This window comes from Cotesia glomerata, linkage group LG7, assembly GCF_020080835.1.
Source record: "Cotesia glomerata isolate CgM1 linkage group LG7, MPM_Cglom_v2.3, whole genome shotgun sequence".
In the NCBI taxonomy this organism is placed as follows: Eukaryota; Metazoa; Arthropoda; class Insecta; order Hymenoptera; family Braconidae; genus Cotesia; species Cotesia glomerata.
The window spans coordinates 19,318,600-19,338,573 of NC_058164.1; the positions used below are offsets into that span (position 1 = coordinate 19,318,600).

The 19,974-nt window shown below is 25.1% G+C and overlaps 1 protein-coding gene across 4 annotated transcripts; it reads right to left on the reverse strand.

Moving 5' to 3' along the window:
• Nucleotides 1-3,795: 3,795 nt before the first annotated feature.
• Nucleotides 3,796-18,736, reverse strand: LOC123268461 (facilitated trehalose transporter Tret1-like). 4 transcript variants are annotated; one of them, XM_044733524.1, is made up of 7 exons: nucleotides 18,632-18,736; nucleotides 16,781-17,084; nucleotides 11,563-11,692; nucleotides 11,212-11,347; nucleotides 7,771-8,480; nucleotides 7,296-7,695; nucleotides 3,796-4,250 (listed from the first exon to the last, which is right to left on the reverse strand). In XM_044733524.1, exons 2-7 carry the CDS (start codon nucleotides 16,798-16,800, stop codon nucleotides 4,000-4,002), a joined length of 1,647 nt encoding a protein of 548 aa, XP_044589459.1. In that variant the 5' UTR covers nucleotides 16,801-17,084; nucleotides 18,632-18,736; the 3' UTR covers nucleotides 3,796-3,999. The 4 variants fall into 4 exon arrangements, with proteins under 4 accessions (XP_044589459.1, XP_044589462.1, XP_044589461.1 ...); XM_044733527.1 differs by lacking the exon at nucleotides 18,632-18,736 and adding an exon at nucleotides 18,393-18,499; XM_044733526.1 differs by lacking the exon at nucleotides 18,632-18,736 and adding an exon at nucleotides 18,154-18,283.
• Between the last annotated feature and the right edge of the window lie 1,238 nt (nucleotides 18,737-19,974).

The following is a 19,974-nucleotide window of genomic DNA, read 5'->3' on the forward strand; positions in this document are numbered from 1 at the left end:
TAACGTACATATAAATCCCTATTGCATATATTTATTATTATTAATAATGATTAAGTCTCATAATGATTTTTATTGACGTGATGTAAAAGCGTATGAAAGTGAAGAAATATTAAAAATGTGAAAAGATAAGTAAATAAATTTATTATAATTTAAGCAGTAATAAAATACAAAAAACCGTGTCTGAACATTGATATATTGTTTAACAATTTAAAACTGAAACTTTTTTTTTAGTTTCTCATATTTTTTATGGTAAAAGAAATAATTAAACAAATAATATTAATAAAAATAATAATAATAATAGTAATAGCATTAATTATAATAATAACCACTATGACTATAAACGATAACAAAGATTAATTAAGATTTTAAAACTACGACAACGGTGCGATTTATTTATATGTAATAAAATAACTTTCTTACTGCGGATAGAGATTGAATGTTTTTTTGTTCATCAACTGCTGATTATTATTAATTTTATAAAAAAAAAAAAAATGTACTATCAATAATACTAAAAATAATGATAACAATATTAATTATTATGATAGTAAAATAATTGTTAAATTGTAATTGCCAATTTGAGATAATAAATAAAACATTATTTTGGCTCCCTTAACTTTTTCAAGTTGTGTATTTATCTATTTTCGTTCTCAAATGCTTTATAATAGTATTTTGTTTGACAAGAGATGAAACAAGACAATTTCAGATGAGGACAAGTGTTGACTATTTGAGCAAAGCTAGTTTTAATGTCTGGAGCCTGTTGAAAATAAGACAATTTGAGATTGATAACACATTTAATGAGTTATTTTCATGCCTTTTATTCGTAATTATTGGGAAATAATTGTTATTTATTTATTATCAATTTTATGATTGACAAAAAAAATAATTTTTTTCGAATAACTCGAAAACCGCTTAAAATTAAAAGCTGAAATTTTGGCTGAATAATTTTTATTCGGTATCGAAACGTTCCCAAACTAAATTAGACACACCGGATATATATACCTTTTGAGATGTAGTGTATTTTAAGGATTCATAAAAAAAATTGAAAGCAAAGATTGAGAAAATAATAAAATAGAAGAGGTTTTAAAATATTATGTGCCTTCAAAGTATTGAATTATTATTCCATTAATTATTTATTATAAAACTTGACATAAATATTCCAAAAGTTTGGCGCATTTTTTCATAGATTTGACATCAGTAATCGAAGAAAATAAATTTTTTTCATTATAAAATTGAAATGAAAATGATCCTATTTATTTATCACTATTTTAATCATTTGCTAATTTATTTATTTATTTATTTATTTATTTACTTAATACAGACCCAACAGCCAAACGGCCAATAACAGGGTCATTAATACAAATAACTTTACAAAAGAGCAGTATTAATCTAAGTTTTACATATTGCAGAGTGAAAACAGCAGAAAATAAATGCAGATTAATTAATTAATTCATTAACAAAATGATAGATAGCTTACTCTATATAAATTTAGATTTATTTAAATCTAATTTATGAAGAATCCGGAAGCATCACTTTTAACTTTACCATCATTTAGAAATTGAAAATTTTACAAAAGGTAGGACATTATTGTTTTCAGTTTGATTTTTGAGAATAAATTTTTCATCAGATCTCGAATTTTAAAGGTCCTAGGAATCTATTCTGACTAAAGCATGCTAACAGAATCATTAATAAATTCTCAGTCCACAATCCATTTAATGATAGAACAGGAATTTGAAAGAAGGATTCTTCCTTTTCCGGGCCTTGGCTGGGGTTAAGTCTCCGTTTCGAATATTTACTTGAGGAGGAGGACTTGTTAAGAATCCGTAGAATACACAATTAAATTACATATGAAGTCCTATATTGCATCTATCTATTCGTGATTCGGGTACCAGCTTTATATTATTAGTAAATGATATTATTAGTAAATTCTTCATCACTCACCATAATATACAATATTTAACTTCATGCAATAAAAATTAATAATTTGGAAAAGTAAGAAATTTTGATTTCTGTCCGGTTTTAAGGAGCCAAATTTTTATCAGATCTCCGTGTTTTGAGGTTTAAGTCAATCGGTTAAGCCGTTTCAAGGATATTCAAAAAACAAAAATTAATAAAAAAAATCTTAAATTTTTTTTTTTAAGATATATTTCAAATTATTCGACCATTCGAACATTTTGTTTTTGAAAAACTTTGTCATACTCATCAAGCGAATCATAATTTAGTAACGCGTTCAAAAGATATTGCCGTTAGAAAATCTTGAAATAGGGTAAAAGACCCCATTAGTGGCGGGGATCCCATAACTAACACTTTCTTTGATTTTGATAATTATTCAATTAACGAAATCATTAATTTCTATTATGAATATATTATTTCTAATCTTTAAGACCTTTAGATCAAAAAAATTTTTAATTTTTTTTCCAAGTAGAACATTTTTTCATTGAAAGAAAAAGTGTCATTAATAGGGCTTAGAGGTACCACTAATGGGGTCTTTAACCTTAATTTCAATCTGAAACAATTCTTAGCTTTTCGAACTTGAAAATTAATTAATTGAAAAATGTTTTGAACTCGGAAATGCGGAAAGTTTCAGAAATGGCTTCAAGGATCATCCACCCTTCTTTTTTTTCACACCAGTCATAGGGTTAACAGTTAATGAACAAATTAAAAAAAAATTGTGTAGATTTGTCTAATAATATTTTTCTGCATTCCGAATTGCGTATCCTTTTGACAAAATACCGTAGCATTTATTCATCTTCAAGTTCATCTCATTGTCAAAAATATTAAAATTTATTATTATTATTATTATCTATTTTTATCAACCGGTAATCCAATAATTTGGATATCGATCGTTTTTTTATGCCTATGGATACATACACTTACAGAAAACGAGAACTTAAAATTTGATTAGACTTAAAATTAATGACAATAATAATGGCAAATATGCCATAAAGAACTGAAAAAAATTAGAAACATTTTGGAATGACTTCTACTGATTTTCTTCGATATCAATCAATCGTTGAAAATTTAGAAAGGAATAAATTTAAAAAAAGAAATATTTTCAAACATAAATGAATTTATTAAACAATATAATATAATACAATAGACAATAATACGTATTTATCAAAAATTTGACAATTATATTTTTAAGTATTTATTTGGTAAGTTTAAAATTTAATAATTTATATGTAAACATATGTCATTATCATTAATTTTTACTTTCTTAAAATGGCAACTGTAATTTATAATTAGACTTAAAGTAAAATATTAAAGTCACATGTACAGTAAAAGTGTAATAAAAGAAATATTTTAGTTTGTGTTATTGTGTAATTACATTTTTTAAAAAATGTTATTATTGAACTTATCAGCCTTTAAATATTTATTTTGTTTTCATAATTTTTTTCGTTACTATTCTCACATAAAATGTACTAATATAAATAAAAATAATAAATTTAAAAAACTTTCATTTTTATTTAATATTATTATTTAATATCTACTAACTTAACTTACTAAATTATTAAGTAACTATAATTTGTTTATTTTTTTTCTATTATTATGATAAAAAAAAAAGTTTGTGTAGTTTATCAAGGCCACTTGCACAAAAATACTAAAAAATATATATTTAAAAAGTACGATTGAAAAAATATTTTTCAAGTGATGCAAGATCCACAGAAAGCTCAAAAAATTCTTAACGTTTCTTATATTAGTTACTTTTTTTTATCCATTTGTTTATTAAATACTTTTTTATTAGATTGTTCACTTTTCGAAGCACTGTATGGATTATATTTATATGTATAACTTTCCTTAATAACGCCTTCTTAGATTTTTTTTATAACAAAATATTCAATTAACAAAGTTCTTATTTGACTTGTTCAAATCAATCATTCAATAAAAAATTTACTAAATGGAATGATAGATTTGAATAAAGAAAATGTAAAAAAGTATTCAATGCTTTAAAAAATGTGTGGTATAAATCATACTTATCAATAAAATTAAGTTATTTTTTCACTAGACCGGTTCAGCATTCTTTGGAGTTGGATTCAATGGCACACTAGCTTGAGCTTGAGCTTTTTGTTCTGCGCGTCTCTTAGCTCTTCTTCGACGAGCTTTTGCGTCAGCACCAGCCGCAATAGTATTATTGTAGAAGTATTCTTCTATTTCCGACAATTTCTTACCGTGCGTCTCAGGAAGTAAAAGCCAAACGAATACTGCTGCACCAACAGAAACACCTGCGAAGAACCACTGGATAGCATGTGAACCTAGAAAATTAATTAATAAAATTAATGTTTATAATGCTAAGATCAAAACCAATTTAAATAATTCATAGAATTAAGATCAAATTAATATAAGTATTTACAAAATTTTCTGAGCTGTAAATAAATTTAGTTCATTATAATAATAAGATTATTATTTTTCTATAAGTAACTTAAAGAGACGAATTGTATTAAAATTTTTAAATTCAAATGAAGGATATATCAATAATTTATTGTTGAAAGTATGGTAATAAAGTATAGATCGAAGATTGGTGCAAAAAATTGACCTTTTTTTGTCGCTTATGAAAATATGTTAATTTATTATGTTTTAAAAGCTTTTTCAAAACATTAGTTTATTAAAAAAAGTTTTAGGAGTCGAAAATTGAAATTTTTTGGTTTTTGATACCTTTTCATTGTATTGTACCATTTTCAACGTTTTAAATCATGTAAAATGAACATGAAATGACTTATTGTGATGATTTGATTTCAATAGCATGCTTAAGATTCTTTTAACTTTCAAAGTTGTATACCGTAGATATTTTCGAGTGACCTAAATTTAGGATAGTTCTTTGAATTGAATGCAATCAGAAAATTTTCAAAAAATTAGAAAATAAAAGATTATCAAGTAATTGATTGGTTACGCGATGCCGAATAAATAGTTATAGATTAAAATTCGGTAGTATTAACTGTATTCCTTAAGTTAAATGCATCGAAGACAAAAGCTGTGATTTTTGGTAGTAGAGTTAAAGATAACTGTAATAATTGTAAGTATGCTGATTGCATTTGCGTAAATGATTGCATTATTCACTACGATATGACAATTAAGTATCTTGGCGTTTTAATTGATAGCACTCTCACCTGGGAAAATCAGGTTATGAGTGTTTGTAATAGGGCAATGCGGGTTCTGGCGCAGTTGAAGATTAATAATGAAATCTTCAACGAAAAACTGCGTATAAAGCTTGTCACCACGTTAATATTCCCAGTGTTTGACTATTGTTGTGCGGCTTACTGCAATATTACTAATGACTCGCAAATGCGATTACAGCGCAAAATGAATTGCTGTGTTCGCTATATCTATAAAATTGCGAGGGCTGAACACATTACTCCGTACTTTAAGAGGCTGGGTTGATTAAAGCTGAGTGACAGAAGAAACTACTTTATAGCGTGCCTCTTTTACAAAGAAATATATTTAAATTATCGTCAGCTATTTAAATGTCACTTAGAATTTTTGCCGGTTGCGTTGCGTAGAGGCGATGTAAGGGAAGATTATCTGCGGCTACCTAGATCTAATTGTTGTATGTATGATAACTCGTTTCTTGTTCGTGGTATACGTATCTGGAATGCGCTGCCAGCTGAAATTACAAAAGCCGAAAGTTTCGAAATATTCCGTAGACTGTGCTATGATTATTATTTCCAAAATTATTGATCTGCTATATTGAACGTTTATTACTGCTATTGAAGGTTGTTGAGCTTTGTATAACACGAGTATTATTTATAAGCATGATTAACATGTTATTACTGTTAATTACTATATTTATTTTGATTTTATTTTTATGTATCTAAAACTCTGTATATCATACACTAATTATAAATGTATATTTGATGATGGTTCTGAGGGAGCCTAGGCTCCAGAATCCAATAAAATTATTATCTATCTATCTATCTATTCATATCTTTTATTTGTATATCAAGATTTATTTCTATTCTGTAGTGTATTAATGTGGAAGAAAAAAGTAGGAAATTCTTTGATATTTATGTTTTCAAGTTATTCGAAAGCATGTAGAGCACATTTCTTTTTAGAACACAAATTTAAACGTATAAAATAGTAAATGAAGAGAAAAAAGATTAAAAACAAAAATGTTTCATTTTTGACGTCTCTAGGAATCATTTTTAGTAGATTTCATAGAAATCTAACTATTGCATTGGTCCTCATGACGGAACTTTTAAAAAATTTTGCTATATTCTGACTATACTCGTCGAGCTGAGTCAGAAAATGCATATGGTTCAAAAGTTTATATATATCGGATATAACGCAGATTGTCACGACGATAGCGTCGCCAATTTACAACGGATCTCAACCAAACTCAACATACTTATTCTACAGATAAATACCGAAGTCAAGTTCGAAGATGAACTTAATCGGTCAAGTAATTTAGAAATGACAGGATTTCAAAATTTTGAAAATCATAAAAACTCATATTTTTTCACTTTCTTACTCCAATAACTTTTGAATGGTATAACTTATTGAAACTCTGTAAATTGCATCTAAAAGATCTTTAAATAAGCTTCAATTTGAGTACCATATCATATGTGTAGTCTCAAAATTATGTCCTTTTCCACTATGCTCATTATGAAATTTGCTATTGCACTGGTTTTGGTATTTTTCTGTCGATATATATTTTTGTCAATTGCATAGAAGTTAAAAGCCCTAGTTTTGTATACAATCCTCGTTATATTTTATTCTATTTATAATGAAATCTACTTCCATTTCTGCTGCCGAATGGTCTTTTTTTCATTTTGAGAGACCTTTAAAAATTTTTTTAATTGAGCTCATTTTTAGAGATAGTTCTCAAAGCATGATAAATCAATATATTTTTGTTAGAGATTTAAAAAAGCCGTTTTTTGCGCCACTTAAATAAATAAGATTTCTGCGTGAAATAAGGTGTAGTTAGTTAAGAGATACTTAGAATGAAAAGAAAACATGTTCTATTAACTATAACTAAAAAATGGTAATTTTTACAATTAAAATAAATGAAATTAAATCAATAACCATGTTCATCTCAAAGTATATAAAATATAAGCTAATTTAACTTGTTAAAGTAAACTGAAATTATTAGACTATATTAAAATAAGACCTTATTGTAAGGTTTTTAAAATTTTTAATTTTTTACTTGTCTATTCGAAAAATTACTATTTTTTTAATATTTTAAAGAAAATATACACTTAAATAATTATCAGTATAAAAACTTATTGATCAAATTGGCCGGTACCTTATTATAAAAACTAATTTTTGTTTCTAGATTTTTAACTTATATAAATATTATTACAAACCTCCTAACAATGTAGATAAATCTCGATAACTCTGTACCGCAGCAAACATAAGTACATTAGCCATAGCATAGCTGACAGATTGTGCGACACCTCGAATTTCGGATCCAAAGAGTTCAGCAGTCATGGTCCATGGAATAGTTAACATCCCAATCATCGACGTACATACATAAAGTAGAAGACCTAATACAGGTACCCAGTTTCCACTCGTACTACCGTTCTTGATTTGTAAGGTAAAGTATCCTGATACTGACATACAAACAGCCATTCCCAACGCCGAAATTATGCAAAGTGGTCGTCTTTTGTACCGTCTCAAAAGCCATGTATTGACCATCGAGCATAAGAAACGTGTGAGACCAACTAAAATAGATGCAGTGTATTCATTAACACCGGATTTTACTTCCTAGAGGATAAAGAAAACGATAAATTAAGCTTATATTTTACCATTGAAATAAAATTAAAAAAAATGACAATGTACCTGGAACCATGTGACAGCGTAAAACAAAGTGATGTAAATACCAGAAAATTGTTGGAACAAGAAAAAGATTATAAGAATAATCATAGGCTTCCATCCAGTTGGTTTCAAGAAAGCTCGGAGCTTTGTCGACAAGCTTCCTCGTTTACTTCTTCTTTGTTCACTCAATTTTATTTCATTTTCTTTCATAATTGTGGTAAATGCTTGTTCAGCCGGTGACATTTTTCCAAATCCTTTTTCTTCGGATTTGTAAATTCTTGCGAGCGATTTTTTAGCGTCATCTATTCGGCCTTTAGACACTAACCAAACTGGGGATTCCGGAACGAAAAATTGTACTAAAAAGAGTGGCACTACTGCATAAATAGTTGCCAACCACGCGACTAGTCTCCATGGTAAGTAAGCGCCTTTCAAATATGATAGTAGCATTCCAAGTGATGCCAATGTTGGTCCAAATGACATCAACGATCCACGAAGATCTGGTGTTGCTACTTCTGTTATGTAAACTATTGAGGGCGATGTTGATGTTGCTATCGCTAATCCCGTTAATAGACGCCCTACTAATATCATAGGGATGTTTTGGGCTGTTGCTATTAATATCCATCCAATTATACAAGGTATCGCACCTAGTTGAAGAGTTCGAATTCGACCAAACGCTTCCATTAAGAAACCGACTATTAAAGAACCTATCGGCACAGCAACCACAATAATACTAGCTGGAAAATAAAATAAATTATTTCGATATTATTTTAGAACTAATGATGATTATTTATAAGTGAAAACTACTTTATTTTTAGTCATAAAATCAACATGATTAAATTTAATTTCTATCCACATATTTTTTTCTTAAAGTTAATCAAAAATCGAATTTAAAAAAAAAAATTCAATTGTCAATTTTTCGAATATACAAAAAAATTTTTGTAAATATAATAAAAATTCCAAAATTGAATTTTTTTCTCAGAGTTTGTTATCAAATTGAAATATAAAATAATAAAAATAAAATAAAATAAAAACAATTTTTAGTAAGAATTTAATTTTTCCCATTAAGCTCCATATTAAATGAAAAATTTATCTTTGACTATTTTCATTATATTGATCTTAAATGCGGTGTAAAAAACAAACAATTTAGAAAAATGTTTGTTAATATTTATCTTTCGATTTTTTATAGTTAAAAGTAAAATGGTCTCTATTTTTACAAAATTATCGAATTAAAATTATAATCCTGAAATTTCAGTAAGCATTTGACAATTTTTTGATTTTGTTAAAAAAATAAACTTTTAAGGGGAAAATATTTAAAAAACTCCATTTATAGTGTTTTTTAATTTTTATGTACGGAAATTTTTTGATAATTTACTTCGTTATATAATTTGTTAGCTAAAAAAATTCATAATAATTTTTAGCTGTCTGTTAATTTCAGTATCTATTAATTGAGTTTTTTAAAGTTTAATGTTTTTTTTCGGACAATGACTTACGATTGTACATAAATACTGGTCGGGTCATTGTCGATTCTTAAAACCTTCGGTTATAAAACTGATCGAATATTCACAGTGTTGCTTAATCATTTAAATTTATGATGATTCTGCAAGACTGTTTAAATAGCATCTGTTGTTTTGAAGACTTAAGTTTCGAATTTATACACTAAAAACTTAATATTTAACCAAGAGTTTTTCTAAGAAATCTATTTATATAAATTATATTTTACTAGAAGTCTAGATTTTTGTTTTTAAAACAAGATTACAAAGGTTACGCCGGTAAAAATAAAATTTACAGAGTGAATTCTTATCCTTCATTCAGCTTTTGTAAACTAAGAGCAATTTTTTGAAACATTTGTCTATCAGGAAATTACTTTTTTGGAAAAATTATTGTAGAAAAAAATGATGAATCTAGTTTTCAAAGCTATAAGAAAAAAAAACAAAACTAAGAAATAGAGAATTAATCTATACTTAAATCAGTACGGACACGTATATTTCACCCTTGATATGTATGACTCTGTGTGATGAATTTTATTCAGTGTTCAATGTGTGAATACCAATGACTCATTATAAGTTATTAATTATCATCAAGTATAAGTCGTGATGTGAGACAAAAAATATGCTCGTCATTAGATGGCAATTTATCAACTCAAAAAAATTATCAACAGTCATTTTTTGAAACAAATTTTTCAAAATTGACCAAAAAAATAATCGAAGAATTTTTGACAGTTATTTCGCATTTAATTTGTTGTACAAGTTAGATTTGATTTTGAATTTTTCGATTTTTAAGAAAATTTTATTTAAAGTATCATAAAAACTAGGAAAAGTTATAAATTTGTGATAAAAGTGACTATTCACAAGTAAAAAAAACCCTGATAAATTCAAACTACGTGAATATAAAGGCCCTTACATTCACGCAGCCTAGATTTATCAGAACTTTTTTGCATATAAATAGACACGTCCATTTATGATTAGTACAATAAATTTAAATACACTGAAAGTGGCTTTTTTATTTAATTATTTTCTTTTTAAATTTCAGACGCATTTTTGTCATAAAAAAAATGCTCATGTCATTGACTGATAAAAAAAAATGACGTCAAATTGGCGAGCATTTGCTCGTGATTTGACTGAAGTTAAAATTCAAGTTCATTTCACATCAATGGACAATTTTTTTTTTATCATCATTTGAAAAAATAAAATTTTTTGGCTTTTTGATACATTCTAAAATATATAAACATATTACAAGTATAAATATGTATATATGATTATTCTGTAAATTTGGTAGGATTTATTATGTTTTCATAAAAAAGTGGAAAATTACAAAAAGGGAGCCGTTATTTTATTTAAATTCATTTGCAGATATCATATCTAAATTTAATATTGACGTTTTGAGACTCTCGAAAGTTATTCTGATGATTTAAAAGTATGCATGGTTGTATGTAAATAGTTTATCATATTTTAGCGACTTGACCGATTTAACTCATATTTGCATCAATCAAGAGGTCTTAATCTTGTCGGCCGTCAAATATGATTCACATTTAAGATCAAAGGGTCATATGGAGCTTGAGAACGGTGGAAAGTTCTGGATCTGGCCTACGGGATCATCGATTGTCAAAATTTTTAGTTACTGTGGGAGTATTCTAGTTTAAAGTTAGTAATTTTGGGTATTTTTTCAAGTTCAATAAAAAGAAAATAATATTTTTTAAAAGTTTTTTTTCAATTTTTTTTAAATAAAAACTTTTAATTTCTTTTTCTAAATTTTTTGTGTATTCTGAGAATTTCAATCAATATCTAGTAAAAAAATTTTTTTTTACTTCGTAAAATTCCCAGAATTTACAATCTCCAGACTGAAAATATTCTCTTGTAAAGTGCAAAGAAAAATTAAACATCAAAACTACTTCAATAAATTTATTTTTGGATTTTTTATGGTCAAAAATAAAGTGGACTTTATTTTTTTTTTTTTAATTTGAATTACCTGTCCATGATGTTTCTACTGTGGTAGCTTTAAGACCAGAATCGCCGGTTTCCAAATGAGGGATCAAAATAGCCGAATAAGCCATGCTAAGCCCCACGACAATGTGAAAAGATGTCGTCAAAATACAAGCAACAATCTGTGGAAAAGAGATTGTTTTTATTTAAAAGAGAATCGACAAACATGGAAATATGCAATATTATTTATCGATTTATCTGTTCCTCTGAATAAAAATGATTTCCTTATTAGAAATACTCAGAAGTAGATTTATCTTATCCGATCATTGAATGATTTCTTAGATACAATTATAAAAAAAAAGTAAGATATCTTTGATTTGAAAAACAAAATTTTTACCTCAGGTACTGCATTCTTGAGTTGCGTCCGTTCGACATAGCCTTTGTTAAGACTTCTAGAGGATACAATAGCATCCTTGAAGCACTCTCTTTCATTCTCTTCGATATTTTTCGAGGCCTCACGTTCAACACTGCGATAAAAAAAGATGACAACTATTAAATTTCTCTACAAATTAAATTAATCATTTATGACATATGACAGGCTGAACAAATTTATTACATTTGTTGCAGAAAATATTAAATGAATATAAAAAACACTCATTGGTATTGTTAATTTAAATATTTATTTCAAAATAAATTACAATAGACATTCATTATTTTTATTAACAATCATATGTTAATGTGTTATATATTACTATTACTATATTGATGGCGAGTGATTAGCTTGCCATACATTGAGTTAGGTCCAAAGTACAAATGTTCAAGCGTCCTCAACATACAAATAAAATAATAAAAAATATGCATTTGTCATTTAATACCAATTGTGTAAAAATTTATTATTATTATTATTACTGCTAATAAATATTTTCATCAATAAAACTTTACATCAATAGATAGATTTTAATCTTAACAATGTGTGCGACCTTCTCAATTAAAATTGAAGAGAAAAACATAAATCATTTTTTATTTCATAAAATCTTTATAATTTTATTACTGCGTTCGGTAAATATTGATTAATAATAAAATTTTAATCAAACATATTTTTAAACAATAAAATATTTTTAATTTTAGATACTTATGGGCTTAATTGGAATCAATTGATATTTCATAAAGTTTTTAACTCTTCAAACTAAATTAAAAAAATGTTTTTTTTTTTTCTTAAATTTTATGTGAACGTAAAAAACTAAATCTTTATTCAAAAAGTAAATTAAATTTTAATATAATAAAAAAAAAAAAACAATTGAATAGATAAAAAATTATCATTTTATTTTTATTTTTAGAGATATTTCGTTAAAGCTTTCAAATTTGTAAAGTGAAAAAACTCATTTATCGTTAAAGAAAAATTTAATTTTCAACAAAAAAATCTGATTACAAATTTACACAAGTTCAGTTGTTTCCACCATATCATAAGTTGAATATTGATTTATTTCCAATGATTTTACTTTTTAATCAATATTTAGAAAAGAATTCATATACATTTTTAAAGAAAATTAAATTTTTCTTAAAACAAGTTTCATATAATTATTATCTCAAATGTTATGTGAAAGGTTGAAGTTGAGTTAATGTTAAAGTAAATTTGTTGAAAAATGATAAAAAGATTTTCTTATAGATCATTTAATTGCTACTAAAAATGAGACATTTTATGCCTAATTAATTATTTTTCAAGTGTCTCCTTTCGGCTTGGCTGAAAATTTCGTTTTTAGAATTGAAGAAAAATACATTTTTCAAAAAGTATTTTTTTTTTTTGTATATTACACAGCCGAAACTCAAATTGTAATTATTGAACTGTTAATATTGATATATTTAGAGCTCAAATTTTTGTTTTTTAACTTCTTTTTGGACAGTCACACAGTGATGCTCTCAAAGAAAATCCTGTAAAAATTCTAAGAATTTTAAAAATTGACATGAAAAGAACATTTTTTTTTCTTTTCAAATCGTCTATTCACATTTAGAATACAAAAATATTGTTTAAAGTCGCTACACTTATTTAGATAAATTTTATAAACCATTTTCAGTAAGAATTTAATTTTTTATCATTACAAGCATTAAAACGAACTTAAAAATTTATTTTAATGATTTTTATCAAAAATGTGCTATAAAAACAAATAATAAAAAAATAGATAAATAAATATACAGTCCATTTTTTGGCCTAATCTGATGTGAACTCACTGTTCTCTATGGGGACGGAGTCGTTTCGATGAGTCATCAATTCACTGACAGTGTAAGAAAAATATTTTATATACTCTATTTTTAGATTATTAATTACTAAACAATTTTGGCCAATTAATAAATAAAAATTCTTGTACTAATAATAAACGAAAAATATTTCTGCTTTCATATCAAATTTATATTTAGAGCGTTTATAAAAAAATTAATTCATCTATCAATAGTAAATTTTATTTAACATTAGTTTGTTTAATAAATTCCCGCGTAACCTTAGTTATAACTATAATAAATTAATAAACTCAATAAAATATGACAATAAAAGTATTAGCTTGAGCTGCATGATGACAAAAAAAATTTTACAATAAAATTCACGTGTAGAATAGATGCGCCGGAGTATTGTATTTTATAGGCATCTGTATATGCGGATATAGACGTATATACATGCATAAATTATAACATATCATGTGTCAGATTAAATAACCGTAATCGTTTTGCAACAAACGTCCTCAGCGTATCATCATCTCCATTTAATCCTTAAACAAGCTGTCAAATCAAGAATAACATTTCGCAGAAGTGAAAAAATTTTTATCGTGTTACATATTTATTTTTTTATTTGGATAAGAAAAATTTTTTCTATAATCAAGTAAAAATAATGAATTATAGTAACTTCAATTCTTTAATTACACTTTTTACAATTTTTCACTCGGTAATTGATTAATCGATAAGACTTAATTTTTATTATTGTTAATCGCTATAAACAGTATTAGAATTAAATATCTAATTATTTAAAAAAAAATGTTTATAAAAATATTTTATCTTTATCTAGTAGTTTTTATACTGTTATTTTTTAGCGATAACGGTCAACAATGACCTCGGCAAAATAATAGTTAACAATGTAACCTCGAACTTCAATACTAATATGTTTGTGAACACATTATATTTGCAGATAATAATACACAGATAGATAGTACATGTATATATATGTTTTTCTATCTTTATGGTAATAGATATTTACATTCACATTTTTATTTATGTAGATCGTGACTTATCATCGATTCACGATTTAAAAAATTATATGTGAGTCAAATGACATACAATAGAATGACAATAAAATTGTGCATTATTGTGTCAACAAAAAAAAGTAATGATGAATTCCTTATATTACACATATTACGAAAATATATAATTAAATTCTTATCATATTATCGCTGATCTGATGAGTCACCTATTTTATTTCATTTTCATTTGTAAATTTTTTCTTAATCAAAAGCGTACACAAACAAAATTATTTATGCTATCCAATCAAGAAGTATTAATAACTTTATCTTATGTTTATTCATCAATTGTCTTGTTACTTTCCTTAAATTAAATTCAAATCAATTGATCTTTTACTCAAAGTGGTTTCAAAAATATTCAGCAAGTACTAAAATTAGATTAATTTTTTGGCAATTTCTTTAAAATGTATTATTTGAACAGTAAATACAATATAATTATACTTAAACTGTAATTAAATTTACATTAAGTTCTTAAATTGTTTAAATATCAGGTAAGATTAAATTACAACAAGTGAATCGACTTACACTGATATTTAATATGGATAAATTTATACCAATTACACAAAGCGTTTAATAAATAAATATGAGTAAAATAAATTGAATAAGTTATCAATTACATATTTTTTGTAATAAATTATCACCATACTATATAAGATACATTTATACTAGAATTGCGCAATAAAAACCAACTTTATTTTTTTGCTTAGTTGAAAAATTTTTTGGAGTTAGAAATTTTCAAAATCGTTAAAGATTAAATTTTTTTTTGTTCAAAATTTTTCTTTTATTCAAATATTTTATATCTTAATAATTATGTATAGATTTTTTAAACATCATAGTAGGGTACCTTAGATATTCTTGTGTGACCTGTAAGCATGAATATCAAAGAATAATGCTCAATTTCTTTCTTTCAGGTTGACATATATTATAAAGATTAGAAAAAAAGCATGAAACAAATAAAAGACAGAAAAGGACAATGATAATTTCTTATTTTTGGATTATTTTAGAATTTTTACCAGTTATTTTATTCAATTGAGAAGCTATTCTAAATTTAGGCCACTTGAAAATACTTTAAGTTTACTACTTTGACATTTAAACAAATTTAGAGCCATTTCTAAAACATAAACTTAAAATTTTCAGAATAAGTATAATTTACAATGTAAAAAATAATATAATTGCAAGAAAAAATAATGTAATTACAAATTAACAAAAATTTGATTATTTACGGTTCTGGAAATATTATAAAATCACAACACTGAAATCAGCAGATATGCTTGTTTTTAGATTTTGTTTAACAAGTTAATTAGTTTTTGGATAAGGTAAAAGATCAAGTTATTGACACTGGCCTAGTTATTGACACTTGCAATTTTATTTTAATTAAAAAAAAAACAAATCAGCTCTAATAAATTAATAAATATAATTTTTGAAGTATAAATTTTAAGATAATTGGTTTTTTGAGAACATTTCATTTTTTCAATTATAATAAAATTGCAAGTGTCAAACAACTAGGCCAGTGTCAATAACTGGATCTTTTACCTTATTATGTTTGAAAAAGTATATTAAAATTTTTTATAAATTATGCAGGTTGATTTTTTTTATTAATTATCTTCTCAAAATTTATTTGTTAAAAAATTTGTTTTAATTATTAAATGACTTAATTTTATTATCATTGAAAATCTTGAGCGATCCATAGAAATTTCTTTTAATCAAGGATTTATAGGAATGGCTCTCAAAATATGATAAACTAGCATACTTTCATAGGGAACTCGTGAAAAAATACAATTTTTCGCGTTACTCTAAATTTACATAACCTTGTGATTTTTTTTCAGATTTTTAAAAAGTACAAACTTATGTACGCAATAAATGTTTTTGAAAATAAAATTAAGTATCGTACTGAAATCCGCAAATTTCGGAGTATTTATTAATTTTTTAAACAAATTAATATTATTAACAAAAAATTGCATTAATATTTTTTTTTTAATTCTAACTGTGAAATAAAAAAAAAAACATTTTTGATAAAATTTTGTTTTTTTAAGAACAATTCTCAAAATAGTCAAGTGTCTAGTAATTTCAGTACCATATAAATAAAGCAAAAATAACCTCCAAATAGAAAAATAGTAAAAAAATATTTTGATATAATTACATATATGTTTTTTTTTTTTTTAATTTATCAATGGTATTCCTTATTTTGAATTGCATACAATGTTATCTACATAGGCACGTGAATGACATAATAACTACTTAGTATAAAATCTTATGCAATAAACGCCTTATTAAAATACAAATTTAACACTAAAAGTTCTCAATAATTATTGTTATTTTTCTCAACATTAATCTTACCTTAATGAGTATGGATCCATTGTTGGAACAAAAGATTTTCACAGCCAAGTCAAAAATACTGATATTGAAAAAAAATTAAATTAAAGGAAGATCAGTACAGTGTGAAGCGTCTCAAGATCACTCGAAAAAAAAATATTATTCTTCGAAATTGTAAATTATAAATTATAATAAATGTATTCAATCCACTGGTTTTATAGTTAATTACTTCCTATTTATTATTTTTTATATTTATGTTTTAAGGCACTAGTTTGACGTCATTTCTTCGACGGAACCAATCAGTAGCTATCATAATTATTAAGTATTTCTGTAAGCAAAAAGAAAAAAATTAATTATTGGGTGTTTTCGTAACACTGCATAAAAAAAAAAGTGAGTATGTGCAAAGTAATGTGATTTATTAAACAGTAAATAATTTCAGTGAAGGTAGATAGATTATAATTAAAAAATTTAGATGCATGTATATTATTATCGGTAATAAATCAACGATTACAAATTTAACATAGTTTATAAAAAATTTAATAATAATATTGGAATATACTTAAAATACTGCTCTAAATTGTAGCTGACATTTTAAAAAAAAAATTTTTTTTTATCTCAAATAACATATTATTGAAAAAAAATCTATAAAAATGGTAAAATGTCAGCTTATTTCGGAGTCGAATAAAAATTTTATTTTTTTCAATTAAAAAAAAATAAGTTGAATATAATTTTTTAAATGATATAAAATAATAGTTGAATTTATATATTGATTAAATTTAACAATAGATCAAAGATTATGAATAAAAAAAAATTTGCAAATAACATTTCACAAATTGTAAATTAAGAAAATTATTAAAAAAATTTTAATTGTATAAAATAAGTAAAATTATTAAAAAAATTTTAATTGTATAAAATAAGTAAAATTATTAAAAAAATTTTAATTGTATAAAATAAGTAAAATTATATAATAATCAATAATACATTAAAAATAATAAATCTAAAAAAATTCACAGATGACATTTCATAAATTGTTGAATTAAAAAAATTATTTAAAATAATTTAAACTATGTAAAATAAGTAAAAATTACAAATTATCACTAACAAAATTTTTTATAAATAAAAAAAATTCACAAAAAACATTTCACTAGTTGCAAATTTGATTATTAAAGAAAATATCCTCAATAATTAGAATAATAAAAACTACAACACGACATGGGCATTTTAAAGAATAGTTAACTAATCTATGAAAATTAACCTACATTTCAACCGCTCTTACACGTAAATTGAAGCAAAAAAAAAGTAAATATAAATATGTACATAAACGAATTCATAAAATAAAAAGAAAGTAATAGGTCGCTCCAAACGAGATCACAAGATACATATAACATACAACAAACCTCACTGACTCACGACTAAATGCGATTGAATCTAAAGCCAAAGCCAAAGCCTTCAGAACTAAACGTAAAGACTGAGGACTGGTAAAGACCCAGACCAAGAAAACTGAGCACAACCCACCACACACCACAGGAACCAAACTAGCGTATCAAAAACCATATGACATTACTTTATTCACACATACGCACTCTGACAGATGCATAACTCCACAACTAAACTCCACTTGTATCATGTCACTTACATCATTACATGTAAAAAATAACAGTGTAAGAGCGTACGATGTGATAGATTATTATAGATAGAAAACTAAACGAAACGGACAATAGACGTTGACTTTCTGAACATAGAACGTTATAATAATAATATAACGAAGCATAGATATATCAATCACGAACAAGTATTTGTAGGCAAAAGCAAAGGTGCATGTTTATATGTATACATAGTATAAATAAGTGTAGAAATAGCTCGAAGCTCACTCACCGAATGGTCTTACTCGATATACACTCTTCAACTAGTGTAATATACGCAAACTACTTCTGTACTATATTTCTGTATTATATAGACTGTGCAGTAATTACATCAGCAAAAGTCAAGTAGAAGACCGTGTGCAATACAATTTAAACGATTAAATAGCCTTTAAATATTAACCGTTATTAAAGTTAACAGGATGACTAATCACTAAGTAACTACAAAGCTGTAAAAAATATAAATTATAATCATTAATATCAATATCAAAAATAAAAATGAAAATTTTTTTAAGTTAATAAAAGTATCAAGTGACAGTCGATGTCTATTATCTAATGTTATTGTTTCAAAATTGAGGAGTGTTGTTAAATGGCAGCCTTACAACAATTTTTTTTTTAAAATTTATAATTAATTTACTCGTAAAAATAATAATACAAAAAAATCCGCTTGGAAATTTTTAAGAACTTTCTTAGTCCAATTTTTTAGATGTTTCATACAACTTTAAAATTTGCAAAAGTTAGCTGTTAATTTCACACACATAAAAATTAAAAAAACTGCAAAAAAAAAATTTTTTTCATCATTTTTAAGCTATTTTAATTTAAAAAGTTTTTTTTTTTTAAATCATTGTTGTTTCTTTACGCTTCTAATTGTTATTAATTGTTACAAAGTTTATCATAAATGAAAATCAATTTTTTTTTGGATGTTAGGAAACATCCCTCAGTCGATATTTAATCACGAGTCTTTTTGTTTACTGGCAAATTATTGATATATTAATAAAATTGAATATCAATTTACCGTTACTATAGTCTTGTAGCAAATAATAAAAGCCGATTAATCTATTAAGTTAGATTGTTTTCTTGGCAATAACATTCATTGGTTTTTATTGAATTGATAATTCATTAAAGAGATTAAAGAGGAGAGGAAAAGATTATTCGATCAAAAACAACATATTTTTATGAATTTTTTTAGAGAATATGCTCAATATTTATTTATTTATTTATTGAAAGAGGACATAATAAAGTCATGCGTTAAGAGCATTATGTGAAATATTCATTTTTAAATATGAACAAATGAGCTGGTCAAAGCAATACTTAGTAAGCGCCTCAGAAAAAAGGTGCTTTGCGGTGGACAAAACTCATTAATAGATCATTTGGAATGAAAAAATCAAAAAAAAATTTATTAGTTTTTAGTTAAGTTATTCAAGATAACACTGTCGAGTTTTTATTTTTTTTTTATTTTTAGATTTTAAGTAGCACAGAATTCAAAACACCAATTTTTAACTAACAAGTCAACAATTCAGCTATTAGAAAAATTACTTAAAATAAAAAAAAAAAAGTAGAAAGACTGAGCAGAGTTTT

Excerpts from the sequence above, each read along its gene's own strand:
- LOC123268461 (XM_044733524.1), bottom strand. The coding sequence starts at position 16,800 with ATGGATCCATACTCATTAAG. Across the intron at positions 11,348-11,562 it reads TCAAGAATGCAGTACCTGAG|ATTGTTGCTTGTATTTTGAC; the intron begins GTAAAAATTTTG and ends TCTTTTCCACAG. Across the intron at positions 7,696-7,770 it reads ACGCTGTCACATGGTTCCAG|GAAGTAAAATCCGGTGTTAA; the intron begins GTACATTGTCAT and ends TTTATCCTCTAG.